The sequence below is a fragment of the Kogia breviceps genome, chromosome 3 (assembly GCF_026419965.1).
Source record: "Kogia breviceps isolate mKogBre1 chromosome 3, mKogBre1 haplotype 1, whole genome shotgun sequence".
NCBI classification, from domain to species: Eukaryota; Metazoa; Chordata; class Mammalia; order Artiodactyla; family Physeteridae; genus Kogia; species Kogia breviceps.
In genome coordinates, this window is record NC_081312.1 from 69,309,514 (window position 1) to 69,333,383 (window position 23,870).

Here is a 23,870-nt window from a genome sequence, read left to right on the forward strand (position 1 = left end):
ACCTCACCATTATAAAAATTATCATTTACATTCTATGTCTTAGATTTTGATGCAGGTTCAAAATTATTATTCTTATTCATACTTATTCTTACCACATGAACATAGTAAAAAAGTCACTTGAATTTTTCTGTGGAAAGGAGATGATAAATTTTCCCCTACTAAAGGTATTTTTGTATTTTTCTTAGTAATATTCTGTGTCTTATGAAACCATTTGATGGCTGATTGTAATGCCATTTCTCACATCCCTGGCATGAATTTTATTTGAAAGTTTACATAGTTTTGATAAACTGAGTTTAACACACTCTTTCTTCCACAGGAAATTCCTTTATCAGAAATTTTATCTCTGGAACCAGCAAAACCATCAGCTTTAATCCCTAGTGGGGCCAGTCCTCACTGTTTTGAGATCACTACAGCAAATGTTGTGTATTATGTGGGAGAAAATGTGGTCAATCCCTCCAGCCCACCACCAAGTAGCAGTGTCCTCACCAGTGGCATTGGTGCAGACGTGGCCAGTATGTGGGAGATGGCGATCCGGCATGCCCTCATGCCCGTTATTCCCAAGGGTTCCTCCGTGGGTTCAGGAACCAACGTGCACAGTGAGTCTGCTAGTTTTCTGACCATCTTTAGAATAGATGAAGAGAGACTCTTTGGGGATGATTTATTTTATTGACGAACATAGGGTCTCCAAATAAAAGCTGCTGCTACACATACTAAGATATTTCATTCATTAAATGATCCTATTTTATTTTTCATTTTACATTAAAATTTTGAACAATGCATGTCAACCCAATATATTAGGCAATAGCAGAAACCTAGAGCTGTTGGTCATAAAAGAAGTAATCTAGTCAGCTTGAGCTTGACCTGGAATGCCAGTCATGCCATTTGCAAATGTGAGTTAACATGTGTCCTGAAAACCACCTAATATGCTATTCTGGGCAGGATGCTTAGTGGGCAGAGTACCTGGAAACTCTTGATCATTTTATCCCAGGAAGAAATCTCTGTCCATTGTAGAATGAGATAAATTTTACCAAAATGCAAACAGGATCAAGTATTGAGGATGAATTTGTAAAAGATATTTTAGAGGAGTATCTCTTTAAAATGCAACTTAAAATCTTATAATGGCTATTAATAATGAAGCCTATGACAAAAAGCCCTCTGTTTTCACATCACAGTGTGTTATCTGATGGTCTATCACAACTTTTTAATTGATCTCTACCACCAATGTACATATTAATAGAATATACATGCCTAGTTGGGTGCTAAGCATTTTATGTGAGGTTTCTATTTTAATGCCTAAAATAACCCCAATAGGTGGATGTTAATGATTAGCCTGTTTTACAGGTGAGGGAATCAGGCCCTAGAGACATTAAGTTGTCTCAGCTTGTACCAGAGTTACGAAATGGCACACCAGTATTTGAACCCAAGTCTTTACAACTCCTAACTCTAAAGTGACAAAATATTATTATTTTTCAAAGCCAGGTACAGAGTAAATATGTAACTGTAAAAGGAAAGAAACATTCTAATAGACATTTTTCTAGAAAAGTCTAATTATTATGGTTTTAAAACAACCCTGCAGCTTGATTAATAAGCATGTATTTACTTGTTTTGCTATTATCTCTCCTACTTATTTTGTGTATTTTTTAACATGTATTTCCAGGAGATATTTCTGTGAGTATTTCGGTATCAAATTGCCAGATTCAAGAAAATGTGGTGAGTGTGTACCTACTAATATAAAACTTGGTACTGTGATCCTTTATTTGAAAATAAGAGCATCATAAAATACATTTTTATTGATCTGAAATTTTAATTTTTTAGTGTTTTCTAGAAAATAAAATAGGGTCCTTTTGGATGTTTTTCTTCTATAAAATTTTAGAAACATTACATTGTATCAGTTCTCTTAGTGATTTTCTGTCATCTGTTCTGTAGTGTGGAAAGTTAAATACCTACTTTTCATCTCAGATAAACAATTATAATGCAGTGCCTGATTTTTCACATGTTTGCGCATCTTGGTACTGGAATTTTAAATGGTTGATACTATGTAATACCAGAAAAAAATGAAATAAATTATTTGAGTTGCATGAATAGCTTAAACATGTCCTTATTCTCACTCCTTGATTACTACCCAGAAGTGCTGTCGTTTGACAAGGAGCTGCATATACTCTTACAATCACTTGTACTTAACAAGGAGACCTCAGAAAGCTGCATAAATCAGATTTTATGGATCTACATTCTAGCACCCTAGTCAACTGTGCCACATAACTCCATCTTTTCAGCTCAGTTTTTGAAAATTGTAGATCATACATATTATGAAATAATTTACACTCCGTCATATGTTTGCTTCTTTTGCTTATACTTTGTCACTGTAGCAAGCAGCCCAGAAGTAATAAGGCCTTTCTTACCTCATCCTGTGACTCGATCTTTCTCTCTATTTTGACTGCTATGCCTGTCACCAAAAGGAAAACGTTTGTGGGCTTAACACTGATCTGAGTCTATTTTTTAAAGAATAAACTCCATGAAACTCGATTCATCACTAGCATAGCTTTGCAACCTTTGCTAAATTGGCATAAAGTAAACTGAAAACCAAATATGATTGAGAGAATTAGGGAAACTTTGTAATGAAAATTAGACATATTCTTGTTCTGTCAATCATGAGATAGATTTCTAAAGACCTGAAGGTTCCTGTTGTTCTTGCTTAGCCAGAGAAGACTTTGGGAAATACTGATCTACCTATAAGCCTCTTGGGAAATTCTAGATTCCTGTGGGGTTCTTCCACCCTGTTTGGCTGAAAATCCTGGGTGGCCATTGAGCTATCAGAGAAAGATGGAGTAGTAGTTTGGACTCAGAATACTGGAGTAGTATTAATTGATTTTCTTGTCTTCAGACAACCTTGAACTCTGAACCATGGATACTCTGAAGGGATCACAGGATAGAGAGAACTTGTAGTTGTTTTCTGGGGGGAAGGACAAAGGGAAAGGATAGCAATGTTTGGAATATGCAGAGGGTAGGATGTGATGTAAAAGGACTTTTATTATTATTAATTTATTTATTTACTTATTTATTTATTTTTGGCTGCATTGGGTCTTCGTTGCTGCACGTGGGCTTTTCTCTAGTTGTGGTGAGCGGGGGCTACTCTTCGTTGCAGTGTGTGGGCTTCTCATTGCGGTGGCTTCTCTTGTCGCAGAGCATGGACTCTAGGCGCGCGGGCTTCAGTAGTTGTGACACATGGGCTCAGTAGTTGTGGCTCATGGGCTCTAAAGTGCAGACTCAGTAGTTGTGGCGCACGGGCTTAGTTGCTCCGCGGCATGTGGGATCTTCCCGGACCAGGGCTCGAACCCATGTCCTCTGCATTGGCAGGCGGATCCTTAACCAGTGCACCACCAGGGAAGTCCAGGACTTTTATTTTTGAAAGGACAAAGAGTACAAGGGTGGAGGATAGGCAGAAAATTCTATAGGATGTCATAGGAATACTGAAAGTGAAAAAGTATTGCATTGTGCTTTCATGAGTGTGGTCATCAAAATCACAGACTAAGCATAGTCATCTAAAACAGAATGCTTTACTTAGCAATTATTATTTCAAAGAGGAAAGAGTAGACATTTGGAGACTTGTTAACCTCCAGGAGTGGTAAAAGTAGAAGAGTTTGGTTACCTCACGGATGAGAATTTCATCGTGGATTGTCATCTTTCTGTGGTGTCTCTGGCTCACTCACAGTGATTCAGCCCCCTCTTCCTTCAGTTTAAATTCATGTGGATGTGGATGATTGATAAAGAGGCAGCCACAGCATTTTAGCCATAAAGAATGAAATGGTTAGAATCAGGACTCACAGACATATGCTTGGTAACCATGATTATTTAATGTGAGATTTCTAAATAACCATTGCAATAAGCAAATCACTTTTTGAATACTGACATTATGTATGTAAATGACATATAGTTTTAAGTCTTTTTTCTCTCTAATGAAACCTATATAACTGAACATTGGAAAATTTCTGCTGCTTAAGATTAGAATAGTTGTCCAACATTAGAATATTACATTAAATTGAAGAGTGGGTTTTTAATATTATAGTTATATTATAGATTTCATCTAGCATTTAAATTTTAATTGTTTATGTTTAACATGTTTATCAGTGTTAATGGTATATTTAATAAAATTATAGAGTTTATTAGGACTAATCTTTTGTTCCACTTCATGTTTGTTTTTCTCTGGACTTGCACCTATAGGACATCAGCACAGTTTATCAGATTTTTCCTGATGAGGTACTGGGTTCTGGGCAGTTTGGAATTGTTTATGGAGGTAGGTTAATTCACTAAGTATTTTTATTAATTTAAAGTTTTAGCATTTTTGTTTAGAAAAGTAATATCTCCAAGAAAAATATAAAAGACCTATATGTAGATATGTTTTTATGTATGTCTCTCTGTGTTTTACCTCTTTAGAAATTTCTCTTGAGGTAGTCACTAAAAGGAAATTTGGTACCTTTTTGTTTTGAAAGAGAAATTTTTCTACTACTAAATATCAACAACCTTTTGCTTAAATATCAACAAACTCTATACACTATACTGGTTAAATATTGGTTTATTTAGACAAAATATTGAGAAACAAGGCAGCTGTAATCATAAAGATTCCTTTTCCTCTTAGCATATTTGATCAGAATGCTATAGAAGTCCATTCAAAAATTCTTTAATTCTAACATCTTTAACAATATTATGTATTTTGGTAAGGTTTGCATATTTTACATTTTTGAAGTAAAATACTGAACTTTTACCTTTTTCTTATTGTCAAGCTATTTGGTGAATTTAGTTAAAACTTCTGTTTTTGATTCTAGCCAGTTCAATGACATTTTTCAAGTCTTTAAGAAAGATTTAATATCAATATTTCACCTGCCCTATAAAATAACATCATAGCTTTTATGTCCTTAATATAATCAGTAACAGATTAACTTTTTTTGGTGAGGTTGGAGTGCTCTGAAATTATCACAATGTCTCACTCACTATTATTTATCATAGTATAATATTGTGCTTTTTATTTAAAAGCTAATTAAATTCTACTCTATTTTAAAAGTAATTTTGATTCTTACAAAGTGCACAAATTTTTTTTGATAGAAAATCAAGTCAGCAACCATTGTGCTTTTTGTTAAGGCATAACAATATAATAGAGGAGACCAAGTACTACACAGAAAATTCTGCAGTATAATAATTGCATGCAAAAAATCATGGTATATAAAGCATGGTAAATATACGTAACTGCATATAGTGTGGAGGTGAAACAGGGATAAGAAATGAGGTTAGAGAAACCAGCAGGTGCCAGGTAATTTGTAACATCCAACAGTGAAGGAGCAGGCATAGGAAGAGGCCTCCATAAGCTGTGACAAAGTGAGAGAGTGGCATGGACATATATACACTACCAAACGTAAAATAGATAGCTAGTGGGAAGCAGCTGCATGGCACAGGGAGGTCAGCTCAGTGGTTTGTGACCACCTAGAGGGGTGGGATAGGGAGGGTGGGAAGGAGGGAGGCACAAGAGGGAAGAGATATGGGAACATATGTATATGTATAACTGATTCACTTTGTTATAAAGCAGAAACTAACACACCATTGTAAAGCAATTATACTCCAATAAAGATGTTAAAAAATATAGATATTACAGCTGGACACATATGGGATGAGGCAGATAACAACAGTCACAGAAGAGAAGTCAGTTGCCATAGTAACAGAAGCATAGAAACAAAAGAAGCTGCAACCTTGAAGACAGTAGATGCAATAAAAGTCTGCATTGGAATAGAGATTGCAACGAGTCAGAGTTAAAAAGTGATGTGAAGAAAGTAGAGAGCATGAAAGCAAGACAATAGTTTTGTTCAGTTGGGAAGGGAAGTATTCTGGAAGGAGTTGGAAGGAATAGTGAAAGTGGGATGTAGGGGAAAGGAACGCTAGATTTACACCAAATGTAGAAATAATGGAATTTCAAGTTAGTTTGTATGTGACCAAAATAAAGAGTAATTAGGTTCGTTTTCAAATTCAATTAGCATTCCTATATTCTATACCTTCTAGTAGTGTAGGAGTTAAAAGCTTGAGGGTACCCTGTGATTCCCTAGAAAACTTGCTGTGAGAATTAAATGGGATGTGATGTATGTAAAGGGACTATCAGGTGATGACAATGATGATGATGATAATTCATATTTTTGAGTGTGTATAGTTATCTGGGCACTCTGTGTACTGTACATACCTTATTACATCTAATTCTCACAACAACCCTACCATTGAAGATGAGGAGCTCAGAAAGCTTAAGTGGTTTGCTCAAGATCATGAAGCTAATAAGGGACAGAGCCAAGACTTTTATTCTTTCCATTATAACATACATTTGTTTTTTAGGACTTTAAAATTATACTTTCTTAAGGAGAGTACTTTTGCCCGTGGTATGAATATTTTCTGTATCAAGTAGCTCAATATCCTGTTTCTAAAACATATATTTTACAAGAAAATATCAGGCTGTTCATACAAATAGCGTTTCGTGTCCTAATTCTTTTGTGTTCTAAATTGTGGCTAATTTTATAGTGCATATTTGATGTAGAAAATGGAGCTAAGAAGTGAAATCTTTATGGGTATAAGTCAGTGCTCATCAGAAATGTGAATTTATTCAGTAAAGCATTTTTATAATTCCAAAAGGTTTTTATAAATTCTGGTATTCTTTAATAGAGATGATATAGAATAAGATAATGCTAATATTTCTCTTTTTTATTTTAAAGGAAAACATCGTAAAACAGGAAGAGATGTAGCTATTAAGATCATTGACAAGTTAAGATTTCCAACAAAACAAGAAAGCCAACTTCGTAATGAGGTTGCAATTCTTCAGGTACTTTTTTGTTTTTTATGTAGGGGCTATAAAATGTCCCCTCACCTTCTGCAAAACAAAGAAAAGTTATCCAAATATCTGTGGCATAGATATTTAGGAACATTTTTTAATAACTGAAAAGGCAGATCAAGCATCAAACTGCAGCCTGTGTAGTATCTTTCCTGAGTCTAGGCAGCGGGGTTTTTTTTTATGTAATTAATTCTAGGTTTTAATGTATTATGAATTCTCATTAAATGGGTAATGTTTCAGCATTAGCTCTTAGTGGGCACGCTGAGACCATTTTGTTATACATTATCAATGATCTTGCCTTCATAAACATTCCTCCTTTATGCTGTGATAATTATATGAATTGAGTACATAGCTGTCAGCGTATCAGGTCAAAGAGTAATACATGTCCGAGAATCAGATGATCTTGATCCTATTAATGTCCTCTTTGTGTCTCACTGTAAGCCTTCTATTTAATATTGAGACTGTTACTTAACTCTTCTCATTTTTAAAGCCAGTCCCTTTTTAAAGCTAGAATTTGTTAATAAAAGGTATTATGTGATATATATAATTTCTGTAACTATTAAAGTTTTTTCTGCAGATCAAAAGGAAATGGAGCAATTGTTTGCTAAATGTGGTCAACCTAGCTATCTAGTCTAGACAATTTAGACCATTGAAAGTGCTCATTTTTATATAACTTCCATAATTCTCTACTTGTCATGCAAGCTGATCATAATTTCTAATTTATAGTTTTATTGAATAATTTTCAGTTGAACATTGCTAGCAAAGCAAAACAGATTACATTTCTTCATTTATTGTTTCATGTAACTGCCATTTATTGAGTTTATACAATAAAATGTTGAAAAAGATATGATTTCTGCCCTAAAGGAGCTCATGTGTACAGACAACTGAAAATAATTGCTGCTGTACACAAAAAATGACATAAACTTTTCTGGGACTCATATTTTCTAAAGATTGTGTTCTTATGCTTTTGAACAACTAATGTAACACAGAGAACTACCAGTGTTCTCTGCTTTCTTGGAAGAAGATAACTACAGATCTTAAGCTGACAATTCATAGATTCATAGCTTAGTGCTTGCTAATCAGATTCTTTTTTTTTTTTTATTCTTAATTTGGCAACATTGAGCTGCAAATGACATCTTTCCACACTTGGACCCTGCTGTCCTGGTCTCCACCCTCACATAGTGTCCTGAAGGCAGACTCCTTTGCAGCTTGCCACATTTAGCATAAGGATAAGACATTTATCCTTTAGGACATAAAAGGAGTTTTGCAGTTAACATGGATGGTTATATCTTTCTACATTTTATTACAGCTGCAGAGGAAGGTCTAATTTTCTGTGTATAGCCCATTAATTGGCTCTCCTGAGCCTGTCAACACATTATCAGCTGCTGACTCTGTAGTAAGGTAGAAAAATAAAATACACCGTAAACCGACTCCATCTCCTTTGCAAAAGAGTAGCTGCAATCAACAACTCAGATGCAGTAAACATACATTTGGCAAAAATTTCATTGTAATGTGAAAAAAGAGTTTGGTTAGGTTGAAAGTCAAATTCTGCCCCTTGAGCATATGAAGAGTTTGAGCAGCTCTTATATTATGGCCTGAAATCGCAAGAATCCTCATCACTTATCACTCGGCCCCATTGTCCCCAACCATATTTCACTTCCTTCATCAAACTCATATTTATTGAGTACATATCATGAGCCAAGCACTGTTCTAGGCTCAGTGGATACACTGGGGACAAAAACACACAAGTCCTTCCTGTCACGAGTCTTTAAATTATATTATTCAGGCTTACTTATAGTCTGATGTTTGCAACATACTTATGTATAGAATTTCTAATTACAAAACCTGTATAAGGAGTCTTATTAAGGCTTGGCATAAATATATGAGGTTCAGGAGTTCATACTTTATCAAAAGTTGACATTTGTTTCAAACTTGTTCCTCAAAAATTACTCTGACCTATGTTCTCTTTTTCCCATGACACTTATCATCTTCTAGCCTATTACAGTTTGCTGTGGGTTTCTTTCCCATCCCCTACCCCAGCCCCTCCACTGGAATACATACATTTCAGGAGGGTGGATATTGTTGTTTTGTTTACTACTATATCCCAAACACCAGAGATTGTTCCTGACAAACATTAGGTATTTAGCAAATATTTGTTGAATGAATGTTTGTTGAATTAAAATTGTACAGAGACATTGTCCTGTCACATAAGAAGACATATTGATACATAGTATCCAACCAGGTAGCAAAAGTCCAGACTCTATTTTCTATTAATGGTTAATTGGTTAGTTAAGAAGAATTGTGTGTGTTTTGTTCTTTGAAATCCCTCATTCCCCTGTTTTATATTTCTTATCAAAAGAAAGAACTCATTTTTTGAGCCTAAAAAGACAAAATGGTAATGAGGCAAGAGATAAGGGAAGGGTTCTGACTCACTAAATGATATGTTCAGGAAAAGTACCATGATTGAAATCAGCTGAATGGGTGGGGAAGGTTTTCTTTTACTAATCTTGAGGAACAGAATTCTGTCCCTCTGGATATAAAAGTGATACCCAGAAACATTTGTTATTCTCTGCCCTGTGGTCTGTAGCTTATGAAAGCTGTTTTCCTGGTTTATGGTTATACCTGGAGTCTGACAAGTTCTGCCCCATCCCATTCCTCTCTCTGATTGTCCAGAAGGGATCAAGTGGGCCGAAATGGCTGATGGGAGAAAATTCCCCTCATGTAGTTCCGTTAGTGCTCTGGTCAAATTTTGATTTGTTTCTGTTTTTGTAAAAAAAAAAAAAAAGCACCTTAGCTTATAGAAAACTTCAAAGTTGTATAAATGCAGAATGTGTAAAAAAAGTAGACTTCTTTCTTTTTCTATTTCATCTTCTTTACATAACCTATGTGAAGGCTTTCCAAGGTCTGATTCAGTCATTGGAAAACCAAGCTCTTTAGATATTTTTGAATAGTTGGAAAATTAAGGCAAGTGTGAATCTTTTGGCATAGTTATCCCTTATTTATATCTTTTCAAATAGCTATTTTCATTATCTCTAAATGCTTCATCATCATTATTATTATGTTTCAGAAGAATGTTAATTAATGTAGATGTTAAACTTGGTTCAAAAATTCCCAGAAGATGCTATTTATATTGTTATTTTAAAAGTTGTATCTTGGGGCTTCCCTGGTGGCGCAGTGGTTGAGAGTCCGCCTGCCGATGCAGGGGACACGGGTTCGTTCCCCGGTCGGGGAAGATCCCACATGCCGCGGAGCGGCTGGGCCCGTGAGCCATGGCCGCTGGGCCTGCGCGTCCGGAGCCTGTGCTCTGCAACGGGAGAGGCTACAACAGTGAGAGGCCCGCATACTACCGAAAAAAAAAAAAAAGTTGTATCTTGATTTTTAAAAAGGTAAATTTGAAATTACTGTTTTTTCTATTCATGTCAACAAAATAAGAATAAAAAGATAGTTTACGATTATTAAGGGTATCTGACAGAAAACTGACTTTTACAAGGAGATGCAATTACATCTTAGAAGGCTTAGAAACTTAAAATCTAAAATAAGTGATGTGGGCATGATATATTTAATATAATTTATCAACACAGGCTTGTTCGGTCTAAATTAATTTTTATTTTCTAACATAGTATCACAATGCATAAAAAGCTTTAGAATAATACTTAATTGATTTACTATTATTTTTAATTGATTTACTATTATTGAGTATATGAATATTATATTCTATTTGATTTGAATATAATTCTGTATATTCAATTGATTTACTATTATGAATTTAATTCTAATTGATTTACTATTATTTTTCCTCTTTATCTTAAATATCAACTTATTTATCTAAGGAGCAATACTAGAACTTCTGTTTATGATACAGTATATTAAAGCATTTTGGAATTGTAAAGATGCTGAATACAAAGTGTAGGAAAATAATATGTAAGAATTTTACAGGCCATCAACTTAGTGTATCCCCTTGCACTTATCTCCTAAAATTCCCCCATCATTCTTATTTCTCTGTTGTGAGTCAGTCCTCTTCCCATTCTTAATTTTAAAGCAAAATAACAGCAATAACAAACTGTGAGCTCGATACGTCTGCCACCTCTCATAACTGCAGCACGTGTTATATTGCCACACTTCAGATTTCTGCTCTATGCTACTTTCCATTCTTATTCATAAATTCCTTTCTTTGGTTTCCACACCTTTCTTAAAATACAAGGCCCTTTGGTCTTCTACCTCTGCCCAACTATCACCCTATGGCTATTTTTTAGTCTTTACCCTACTTGACTAGTCTCGGTCCTTCAACAGCATTGATCATTTGCTCCTTTTAAAATCTCACTCCTCACTTAATCCCTGCACTTATCAGGCCCCGTTTCACCTTCCCTGCTAGCTCCATCCTTCTTCTTGAACTTCTTCTGTTCATCTAAATGATTTATGCTAATCTGGAGCTCATTCCCAGAGTGAGCTCATCCACTTTAAGAGAGTTGTCTGTCATCTCTTCACAGGTCATTCCTTAATTTATCTCTTGAGCTCTGTTCTTTCACGGACACTTCAGTCTCCTGTTTCTGACCTTAGGACATCTCCACCTTGCTGTGCCAGTCTTACCCAAACCACCCAGCTGAAAACCAAATGATTATTCCTAATGTCTTTCCCTGCAAGTTATTCTCTCCCTAATTTTGTCTATTTTGCCATCGTTCTTCCATTTTCTAAGCCTAGTATCCTTTACCTTCGACTAATAAAAATATTAAGTCATTCAGCAGTACCCTGAAGCACTTCCTTCTTTGATACAAAGCGATTTACTGGGCCTCTGGGTCATATAACAATGAATGAAACCTTTTAGGATGTTTATCATCTATTTGAGCAGATAGATACAAGTAGCTACAAGTCAGGATAGCTGTGGAAATATCGTATACATATAGCTGATTCACTTTGTGATACAGCAGCAACTAACACAAAAATGTATAGCAATTATACTCCAATAAAGACTTTAAAAAAAAAGAAGTCATGGGTTATGACAGAGGTCAGGGCATTGGAAGGAAGGATTACTTCAAAGAGAAATATAGCATTGGTGAAATCTTGAAAGATTCACCGACTTTTGGTAACCAAAGAAATGTTGGAAAGGGTTATTAGGCTGAGGGGCCACCTTAATAAAATAAATATACTATGAAATGTAAGTAGAAAACTAGATCATTTTAAAAGAGTGGCTTCAAACCATTTCATGTGTCCTCAGAAAGAATTCTAGAAGCCTTTATTTCTGTTTGTATATTTTTAAGTTGACAGAACTATTTTGTCAGAAGTTTAAAGAATTTTAATTTTGTACTGTACTAAAAATATTGATATTTGAAAATGAGCTGCTATATAACTTACTTAAATATACTCATTAGAATCTAAATATCAGAAACATTTGATATTTTTTAACAATCATTTAAAAAATACATGCATAGGCTTTTTAAGCAATAGTTTATTTTACAGCATTCCTTGTTTTCTTTGACTACGTTACACTTTTCCCACAGAACTGTATTCCAATGTAATGTATTTTTATACTTAAAAGTCTTTTACTGGTCCCCCTTTCATACTTATTTGCATTAAACATAAGTATATATTTTTAAATTTCTTGATTACAACACTAAATGTTTAAAGCATTCTCCTGGATGAATTTATCATTGCAGTTATTATTAGTAAACCCTTTATCCAGCAAGATAAATATTCTAAAAATTTTTGATCTATCTTTGTTAAACATAAAAAATGAAATGTTGCTGAAAATACATTATTTAATGAGATTTTTTAAAATTTAGTTCATAAATTGGTGGGTGATTATTACTTAACTGTTTGAATTAAACAGAGTTCAGCAACAACTTTATTTGTTTTTCTAAATTGTAGGAGCCCAGCTGTAAGCCCTCCCAAAACTATCCCAGTGATTTATCTTCGAAATTCATCCTCTCTCTTTTAATTCTCTCTCTGTTAATAAATCTATTAAATGCTTCTCTAATTTTGGTGAAAGCATGAATTAGAAACTAAATTGCAAAAGAACTGATTTCCAAGTTATTAGGGTCATTCACTTCATATCAACACAGTGTTTCAAATTTTCCTTTTATTTTTCTCCCAGACAGTTTTCTTCCCCATGGCAAGGTACCTTAGTAATATTTGGAATGTGTGAGAAGCATGCCTTCCTTTTGGAAAGTGGAAGAAAACTTATTCTGAAAGGCAACTTGGGGATGGACGATTTGAAGACTGTGGGGATTTTCTCAAATAGATCTGTATTAGAAGAATATTTATAGACTGTTAAGATTCATTCATTCATTCAAAGTATTATAGTTCATTCAGAGTATTATAGTCACAGAGTACTCACCATGTTCCAAGCAGTAGAGACACAAATGTAAACAAAGCACATTTTCTTAAAACTATCCCTCTTATCACATATCTTTAAAATCTTCTGGTTCCCCAAGAGTATGCCTACCATAGTTTAGAGACTGCTGTGAAAGGACAGAGTACGCTTAGGTAAGACTGGGAAATGGCTTTCATATGAGTTCATGGAGAACCTTAGATATTGTGCCAAGTCAACTGGATTTAGATTATGCTTTGGTGATTGTGAATTATTGAAATAGTTTGAAAAAGAAATTGTTACGATCAGATCAGTATTTGGGGATGACATATTATAGAGAAGAAAGTTTAAAGGCAAGAAAACTTTGTTAGAAGCTATTTTCAGCTAGTTGTGACAGTCAAAATGCCCCCATCCTTGTATAAATAAATAATTCCATTTTAGGCTCTAATTAGAAAACTGTGATGTTTTATGAGGAGGAAGAGCTTGTAGAGTGGCTGCTCATTGTTCCAGATGTTACAGCTGTCTCAGAAGCTTAGACCTGGGGGAAAAAATTGGGCATCGGGTACAAAAGAAATCAGAGAACATGTCAGAGTGATACCTTTAAAGGCAATGGAACCTCAAGATCAGGAGGGGATTTGGTAACACAGAACAACGCTGTGGCGGTACATGAGCTTAAAAACAGAATAAGCTGTAAGGAAGAAGTCCTTCTAGTTGGGAAGGCGAGGCATCCAAATTGTCAAGGTGGATGTCATAACAGGCACAGAGGACACTGCAGTGAGAAGACTGACAAGGCAGCATTCAGAAATCCAGACAACATGCTCAAATGCACTCTGAGAGCAAAGTGAGGAGGCTTAAGTGGTGTGGCCCCTGAAGCATACTAGTTAGAACAGGCAGGACAGGTCCTAAATGGATTTGAGTCCAAGGAAAGCATTGAGGCAATGGATAACATAGAGTTTAGAGAGCCTAAGTTCTGGGGTTAGACTGCCTGGGTTCTCACATCAGGCTTAAGAGTCTTAGAAGCTTGGATAAGTTACTTAAGTTCTCTGACTCTCACTTTCCTTATCCAGAAACCTTGAACAGATGTTATAAGAATCGAGTGTGATAATTTTGTGAAATTCTTAGTGCCTAGCATATAGTAAAGATTCCAAACTTATACTACTAGTATTGCCACCACTAAGTTGTAAATCTAGCTCCTAGGAACAAGTTCAAATAACTTGATATTGAGAATTTCCTAAATAGAGAACATAGAGACGCATAATTTCATTGTAACAGAGAACACAGTTGACTCAAATCCTGGGGTAAAGCTGAACATATATACATTAACATATGCCTGACCCCTGGTAGACACTCAGTAAATATTTGTTGAACAAACTATGTAGCCACAGCTCAAGGAAACAGAGGGATACAGAATCACAGAGCATGCCAATAAGACAATAAAATATTCCTTACCTTAATTCCTTTTTTTTTTTTTTCAGGCAAGGCTTTATTTGGGACCCCTGCTGCAGCAGGGGGGGAACGAAAACAAGCAACCGTTTCCCTTGCTCACTCCCCAAGGCGGATGCGAGTTGGTTCCTTATATGGGGTGAGGGTAGGGATGTATCCAGTGTTTGGGCTGGAGGGTTGCGTAGGTGGTTTGCCACCCCTTAGGTATTGTGTGCAGGGGGCATGTGCAGTACCCTGCTTTTGCTCCCAGCTCTTCAAAGTGGCAGATGGGTTTTTTGGTCTCATTGTATCTTTTGTCCAGAATTTGCCCCAACTACACATGCATGCATTCCTTTTTGACTACAAAACATGGTAATTTATCTTCACAGAACAAGATTAAATATACAATTTGTAAATACCTGGCTTTGTTCTCTTAGTCTAAAAAGATGATCAAGAGTAGGTGGAAAAGAGGTAATCATGATAGAAAACCAGAGAATAATATTGCTAAATATGAGTGGGAAAATGAAAATTTGCACACACCAGTGATTTTACTTACATCATGCAAGAGTCAACTTTTCTTTCTCTAGAAAAAATATGCAAAATTTGAGTTCTTTCTCTTTTGTGTGTACTGAGAGGTTAGTTTATACTTCTTTTGCTTCATCTTATATGTTCATCATATTTCTTCAAATATTTTTTTTTATATTAGTGCATGAAGAATTTTAGTGAAATTGTTTCTTCTGAAGACATGTTCTGCAGCTCTAAAGTAATCTTGTTATCTTCTGTACATTCCAATAAATAAAGCCCACAGATTATGTGTATATATATCTAAGATAAAGGGAAAAGTAAAACAAAGATCTATTATAAGGAAAAGAAAACAAACTTAGAAAATTTTCTGAATAGGTATTGTGTTCCATAAGAAGTTAGTCATAGTGAAAACTTAGTGTCAGAAGGTCAGGTTCCAGTCAAAGTTTTTCCATTTTTTGGCAACCCCCTTTTTGTTTCCTTAATTATGGCTTAGAATTCATCTGACTTGGTTTGCGTGCTTCACAGGAATGTTTTGGGGGGATTAAATTAAATAATATATAAACTGTTTTATATATTTTTTAAATTATTTATTTATTTGGCTGCACTGGGTCTTAGTTGTGGCACACAGGATCCTTCTTTGTTGCGGCATGCAGGATCTTTAGTTGCAGCATGCAGAATCTGTAGTTGGGGCAACTCTTAGTTGCGGCATGTGGGATCTAGTTCCCTGACCAGGGATCAAACCTGGGCCCCCTTCATTGCGAGCGTGGAGTCTTAGCCACTGGACCACCAGGGAAGTTCCTATAAGGTGTTTTTTAAATCAATGTTTCCCAACATATTTTTGGAAGATCATGTCTTTTGAGTTCCTTCATGGAAGAGGGTGGGGGTTAAGACGTTCTCGTGAAGACAGTTAAGAAAATATTGTGTACTACATCCAGGTCATCTACGTCTTGGAAGTGAATAGTCTTTCACTTATTAAAGATTCTGAGATGCCCCATAATTAAGAACTTATTTAATTTTGATAATATGCCAGTTAAGTGCCACAGAACACTTACACAGATGTAAGATATCACAAACTGACCTTTTTGCACATAATGTTCTGTCTTCTAACCCTGTACAGTAGACTTTACATGGTCACTCCAGTTCCCAATATCCAGTACTTAAGACATCAGAGAGATTATGTGTCTACACAGGTCATTTAACCTTATAATAGAATGTTGTGCTTTCTGGGGTGCTGACATTTAAATATAGTAACTGGACTACAGTGATATGAATTGTTAAAAGTTACACTTTAAATCTAACACCAAGGTAAGATGGGATTCCTGTGTTCATGTTTCCAATCAGGCAGGTTAACAGGAAATAAAAAAGTTTTCCAGATGTTGTCTCCATTGCCATGCATTTGTAGCAAATAGAAAAAAATATCCAGATATATGATCCATTTTTTAACTTTTATGTACAGTAAACACACCTTGACCTACAAATTCCAATTTCCTTATTTTAACATGCCATTCTTTTAATTCTTGCCTTTCTGCTAAAAACAAACAGTAATGGCATAGAGGAAAGGGGGTCACACTTTATGGGTAGAATGTTTACTAACACTGATTTTTTTAAAAGATAACAATCAGTTATTAATTTTCTGCCTTTGAAGCCTTTGCTGCTTGTTCTCAAATATTATGTCCTTTTGCCTAAATTCAACTTGAAACTCCAGCCTTTGTCGGGGATTAGGGGATAGATACCAGGATGCATACAGGATCCTTGCTGTGTAAGGGTCTTTCTTTTGATAGAAATCACTCCCTCGACCACCAAAAATTATAGTAACAATTTCACCCACATACAAACATCAATGCCAGTGAAACCTCAGTGTATGTATGACTCTAGGTGGTGGGCTTAGGAATCTAGATTTTGCTTTTTAAATTTCTCATTCATAACTGTAATCTGAAAGTTTCCTAGTGATGAGTAGAAAATATCACGTATTTTTATACTGTTTCTACCTGCTGAAAAGTCAAAAAAGGCTAGAAACATGAGAGGTGATGGAAGGGCTTTTTAAGTGTATTTTTTACATACTCCTCTCCCTCTGCATTTGGTCTCTTCTCCTTTTATAAGGAAAGGAGAGGACTCATTCTATTTATCATGTGTCTGCACAGCCCTGAAATCTGAAGCTAGATTAAAGCATTTCTAGAAGAGATGAAGTGCAGAATGACTGAGAAGGTTGTATATAGGTTTATTGGTATATGTGAATACAGAAGTTTTATATCAGGCGTCACCTGATTTTTTTCTTCTATGCAAATATTGAGCTGGTCGTTTAAAAAAATTTTTCTTGCGCCACTGTTACTTAATAGAATGCAGAGGACTTAGAGCTAACTTAAGATGAAAAAATATATATATAATGGTAAATTTTGCATTAAAATCCAGCCACCTAAAAGTTGACTCCCTTTCTTAATATCCAGACACAATATATGTATTGTCATTTGTAGTCAATGGAGATGCTTCAACTTATTATTTCTTCCACAAAATTTTGAACTATTTAAACCAGGGTCAATCTGAGCTAATTAGTGCCACACAAAAAAAGTAACATTACACTCCAGTTCTGATGGATGGTATAGGCAAACAGTTTTTACCAGGAGTGATCTGATCATTTCTGAGTTCTCAGAGTCTAATAGGTTAAATTTGGTTGTGGCCCCATTGATCTAAATGTCAGCCAGTGATACCTATTCACAGGAGGGTGGATTGTTACATCTGGTCTTATTGAAGTAATATCGGTGCATTTATTCCTCTGACAGTATATGTTAGCTTTATTTGGTTCTAGGTTATTATCAATGTGCATTTCTAAAATTTTACAGATGAAATTTCCCCCCAAAATGCTACCTCCTAAAAGATAACCAGTAGAGTATGAGCCTATTTAAATTGTAGGCTTTTTGTCAACGGAACATGAAATAGGGATACATTCACATGCAACAACCAAACGATCTTCATCCTCATGTTATATCAGGAGGGCTCTCACATGGTGTAACACAGCCCTCACCTGTTGACTTCACAGTAGAGGCACCTCTGCCATCATTGAAGTTTAAAAATACAGCACAAGGGAAGACAGAGGAGGACAAATTAGAAGGTACAAGTTTGTGGCAGTTCATACTTAGTTTAATGTAGCCTCCTTTAGGTGAAAGACAAGAGGAAATTTTCTTTTCTGCCACTTCCTTTAAATTTCCAGTTATCAAACTAAAGAGAGAATTTAGGAGAGATAGCTGAGTTTACTGTATCAATTTGGGTATTACCTTTTGCAAGTCTTTTTATAATCATCTGCTCTCTACACGATGACTTTTCAGCATCTATCAAGGTACTATTACACACCGTGTCCCCTTCATAAGGCATTAGGTGATTATGACTTCTAGGACCAGTAAATGAAGCATAAATTGTAAGAGGCTGTGTTTACAAAATTCACAAGATGGTGTGTTTATCCCTCAATCCGGGAATGAGAATCAACAAAGCCATTGCCATGGTGCTGTGCCTCCCAGAAAGGCACCTCTCTTCTCCACCCCCATCGCTGTGCACCACTGTGCTGCGGTATATTCTTCTGTCTGCTCTGCATGCTATTTAGAATTTAGATCCTGGATTCTTCACTTTGAACTTTCTTTCTTTCTGTCCCAGTATGACCTAAATCACTTAGTTGTTTGATAGAAAAGTAGTCAGAAGTTCCCACATTAAGGCTGAATCCTCCTAAATAACCTGTTGAAGAGATACATTGATTCTAATTTTTCTCTTTCTTACCTCTCATATGTTTGAGTATAGTAATCCTGAAGGTAGAAGAAGGGAACACAGGACATTAATTTATCACAGCTAAATATATAGAATGAGTTTGCAATGCTAGATTTACAATAAAACAAAACTATTAGAATCGAAGAGTATAAGTACAAATTAAATATTCCTTAATACAAATCCGAAAAAGTAACATAAAATAGAAAGTACGCATAAACTAAAAATTTTAATTAAATGATTTTATAAAATATTGCTGCTTTTATAAAATCCTTTGCTTTTAGTGACTAGTTTCCATTAATTACATAAGAATTCTCTGCGATTTGAGTCAGGAAAATTTTTGTCTTGCTATCCAAATGGCATTTCCTCCCAGTCTTCGAAACAACTTATATTCACCCCATGGATATGTCATCAATCTGTAATGTGTGAATAGACATTATTCTTTCCTATATTTGACCAAATGTTTCATTTCCTGAAAATTAAATTACTTAAATGCAACAAACAGATGGCCAGAAAGTCCTGTAGTAGCTTACTCTGCCATGAAATTTATTATCCAAGTCCCTGAGATGGGCTGAGAAGTTAGCAAAAATTCTTTCTGAATTCTACTATTCCACAGTTGATGTTACAGTCATCAAACCATTTTTAAGTTAATTAAGTTAGACTTCAGAAGGAAAATGTTGAAAAGCTATTTCATATTTTACATACAAAATTAAAATTGTGGACAAGTTACATCAACTACTTTGGTTAAAGCTCATCTTAGAGTTGATCTTAAGGTATTAAAAAGATAATATGAATTATACATGATAGAAAATAGTGACTTTAATTTTTTTTCTATCTCTAGTCTTCAAATATTATCTTCTCTAGGCTGAATAAATGCTTCTCATCAGTATAGTAGAGAGAATTTGGATGATGAAGGCATGATTCTTTATATTCCAATTTCTTTTGTTATTGTCAAATGTAAAAACAAGTTTGGTCATTTGGTTCAATGCAAAAAAAATACGGGTCTTGAGTAGGCATCTATGATGGCCTTGTCTCAACCTACATAATAAACCCCCAAAAATATCAACTTACTGTATATCAGCTATACAGAAAAAATAAAGTCATTTTGCTATTGGAAAGCGTTTTCAGCTACCATTCAATGTATTCTTTAGCAAACCTATAAAACATAAAGGTTTTGGTAAAAGAGCAAGGGCCAATTGCAATGAACATATGAGTTTAAACTTTTCTAAGACATATTTCTTTTTACCAGTTGTGTATGCATGACCTTTAGTTCAATGCATTCATTGACTATACTTTTTTCTAAAATATATACCTAACTATATTCAAAGTCCTTTATCGAGAAATAGAAAAATTTTCCCTTATCCTTTTCATAAAGATGCTGTTAAATGACAGTTGTACAGTCCTTCAGAGTCTACAGGGAACATGGCACAAAATAGTTGACAGTAAACAATCTCATTAATCCATTGCATACTTTTGGCCTAGAACATTTTGGGAATATACCAATTAGATAAGCACATGTTAAAGTCCTACCTTCTGAATAGGGGCCCCTCAAGTCATCTTGTTGAGTGATGGAAAGGAAAAAGGAGTATACTGACTGAAGGACTTAAGTACCTCTAGGAACTCATATGCTTAGAAAAATACAAGTAGAGGCCCATGAGGGTTGACATTGTGCATATATTTGAATAATTTAGGGAGGAGAGATTCCTGGTCATCTTCTGACTCTCCCCCCAACCTTCACAGCCTACGACAAGGGCAGCAGAAGCAGCAGGCTGAGCCACCACCACACCACTTTTGTCCTCCCCTGCCCTCCTTGGGTCCTGGAGGTCTCACTCCCTTAACTTGTGTCTTCTTCACACTCTAGGTTTTCCTCTGTCTACACACAAGGGACCTGCTTGCTTTGCTGCCTACTTCTGTTGGCCTGCTCCTTTCCTATTCGTTGTTCCTACTCCCCACCTAGACAAGGCCTTGGCCAATTAAGGAGGCCAAACTCCCAAGAACACTGCTTAAGTGCTTAAAGTTAGAGTAAACAGAAGAAAGAATCAGTTAAGAAGATACTTGGAAGAGGAAGGTATACTTATCACATCTCATAGTGGACTTGTCCCAGGAGAATCATGACTCCGGCAGGACTCTCATGTCATCCTTAAAGCTTCTTCTGTGATCACTGATTTAAAAGAGGACAGCTGAGATGCTTGGATACCCAGAGGCTGGTGGTCTGTCTAGTTGTTGTGACTCCTCTACCAGGGATGGGGATATAAGAGAAAAGAAATGAGACAGCCTGGGCACAGGTTCAGGTATGAATGATGCTGTCACTGGTCTTCCATACTGCGTGTCAAACAGATATATGGAGTCATTAATTAGAGTCTCCCACCTAAGCATCTGGCACTCCCACAGTGGTCAAAGCCAACCAGCTATCTGGTCCTATTGGTAGGCAGTCAGGACAAAGAAATTTAAGAGTAGTGACAGCATGAGCTTTGTTAATCCCACAGTTGCTCCATGTACTTGAGCTCTGACCAGGAGAGAATAGCTCTGGGGGCCTAGTCTATCTGAAGTAGCCAGATTTGACAGTTTCAAGAATAATCACTCCAGCCCTCGAGAGGTGAAAGGCCATTGGGTAGGTGTTCAGGCATCTCTCAGACCACATTCAGTACCTTGCTATTCCATGACCACATACTGCATGATTGGGACCAAGGCCTCAGAATCAGAAAGACCCATCAGATGTCTGAGGTGGAGATCAAAATTGCCAAAGTAGTGGAAGGGCACCCTGAGAGACAGGTTATCATCACGGGAGCTACTGCCAACCACAGCCATAGCTCCATGTTGAGTTGATGCCAGGCTCTCTATGCCGATGAGTAGCATGGGGAACAATGACAGTGCAGATTCACCCACATCCCCGCTACTGCTCACCACCCAGCATCTGTCTGTGAGGTCTGAAGAGTGAACCATTTCAGGTTTCCAATAATTTGTGGAATTTTCATTTTACATTTAATTTTATTGCTCGCTGAGATTTTTTTTTCCCCTAGAATAAAGGATGTCTGTTCAGCTGTTAGCACATTAAAGTTAGTCCCTATTTTTTTCTTTTGGTAGTTTTTATTCATGATGATTTTTTTCCCCATTTTTCATTGAAATATAAGTGGAATATGTAAGAGTTCTTTTAATGTTAGGATTTTTTTGTTGTCGTGTGCAGAAAAAAAATATTAAAAGTCAAATGATCAAAGGCTTTTGTTGATGACCCCAGACCAACGTTCAGACTTAAGCATCATTACAAGGGCCCATCTAATGTTAAAAGTAACTTTACTTGACATGTGTGACAACCTATCAAGCCAAATTCAGCCTATTATTGGCCATTACTTTATCGTGGAAACATTTATTGAGTGCTTGAAAACCATGCAGCACTACCACATAGCATGGTGTCCTGAACAAAACAGGGCTCAATAATCATTTCTTTTCTGTTTTCATGGGGATCTTTACTCTTTGTAAGAGCTTCTGTAGCAAACTAGAGCAGCCTCCAAGAGCAGAGCAGTGCCAGAAGGTTTTGACTGAGGTGCTTCATCAGTGCAGGCAGATGCACTCCATGAACATACTTCATCTTGTCTACCTTAAATTTCTACGAAGTGTGTAGAGATGGCCTAGTAAACTTATTTAGGACAGTATGCTTAATATTGGAGATGATCCTAAGAAATTACAGATTTCTCAGTATGGTATTCTAATTAAAACCTAATTAGCGATTCACTGTGCTGGAACTTGGATTTGTAGCATAGAAAAAAAAATTTCACTATGCACAGAAAGTAAAGATGTATTTTTTGGAGACATTAGAATTTCAAAAATATAAGGCAGCACATGTGGAATTTAGAGGTGTTAAAAATCTTAAGTGTGGGTTTCTCCATAGCTTTAAACTTGAACAGTTTTGTATAATCAGTGAGCTTGCCAAACAGTATCAAAAAACTCATTTTCTTCAAGTGCTTTATTTATCTTTAATAGAACCTTCATCACCCTGGTGTTGTAAATTTGGAGTGTATGTTTGAGACGCCTGAAAGAGTGTTTGTTGTTATGGAAAAACTCCATGGAGACATGCTGGAGATGATCTTGTCAAGTGAAAAGGGCAGGTTGCCAGAGCACATAACGAAGTTTTTAATTACTCAGGTAAGAAATCAATTAGAGTCAGAAAAAAAAAAAAAAGGTAATATCTAATATCAAATGTTATCGCTGTTTAACTAGAGCTTTCTACCCTTGTTGTTTAGTCCCTACCTCCCCAGTCTAAACTACACTTTAAAAAAAAGTTGCAGTGGCTTATTGTATTCTCTAATTTATATCTGTAGCATCCAGAGTTCAGGATACATATCAAATGAATAATGTGTGTGCAGGCCCATGTATTAAAACTACTCATGAAATTTTAAAATGCACAGTGACTGAGTCCTCATTCTTTGAAAATATTCAAGAATATGTATCCTTGTTAGATATCATTGAATTATTTTACCTATACCTGTTTTGGTTGCTATATGGATACCATAATATGATACTTTTTCCATTAAAGTTTCCTTAGAAACCTGCTGTGTTAATCTAGCTCATTTCAGGGACTAGAGTATAAAGAAACTCAACCATTCATTTTGAGTTTTCTCTTGACCCTCTAAATTTATGTCCTAGTAGAAAATATTTTGAAATCAACTTTTAGACTAAAATATAATGATTTTGATGATTTTTTCCTTTATAGATACTTGTAGCTTTGCGTCATCTACACTTTAAAAATATTGTTCACTGTGACCTCAAACCAGAAAACGTGTTGCTAGCATCAGCTGATCCTTTCCCTCAGGCAAGTATGAAAGCCTCTCAGCAAAAAGCCAGCCGACAGCATTCTGTCACCCTTTCTCCTGTTTCACCTGTCTTTTCTTTTTTTTTTTTTAACATCTTTATTGGAGTATAACTGTTTTACAATGGTGTGTTAGTTTCTGCTTTACAACAAAGTGAATCAGTTATACATATACACATGTTCCCATATCTCTTCCCTCTTGCGTCTCCCTCCCT

At 35.7% G+C, this 23,870-nt stretch overlaps 1 protein-coding gene across 3 annotated transcripts in view; it reads left to right on the plus strand.

Annotated features, from left to right (window-relative positions):
• Positions 1-23,870, plus strand: part of PRKD1 (protein kinase D1) — a 343,255-nt gene that overhangs the window by 296,343 nt on the left and 23,042 nt on the right. For all 3 annotated transcript variants that reach the window (XM_067028633.1, XM_059056015.2, XM_059056016.2), the window contains 6 exons: positions 317-596; positions 1,658-1,710; positions 4,219-4,291; positions 6,738-6,844; positions 22,830-22,991; positions 23,560-23,658. In XM_067028633.1, the coding sequence (XP_066884734.1) occupies positions 317-596; positions 1,658-1,710; positions 4,219-4,291; positions 6,738-6,844; positions 22,830-22,991; positions 23,560-23,658 (774 nt within the window). The remainder of the gene's footprint in view (positions 1-316; positions 597-1,657; positions 1,711-4,218; positions 4,292-6,737; positions 6,845-22,829; positions 22,992-23,559; positions 23,659-23,870) is intronic.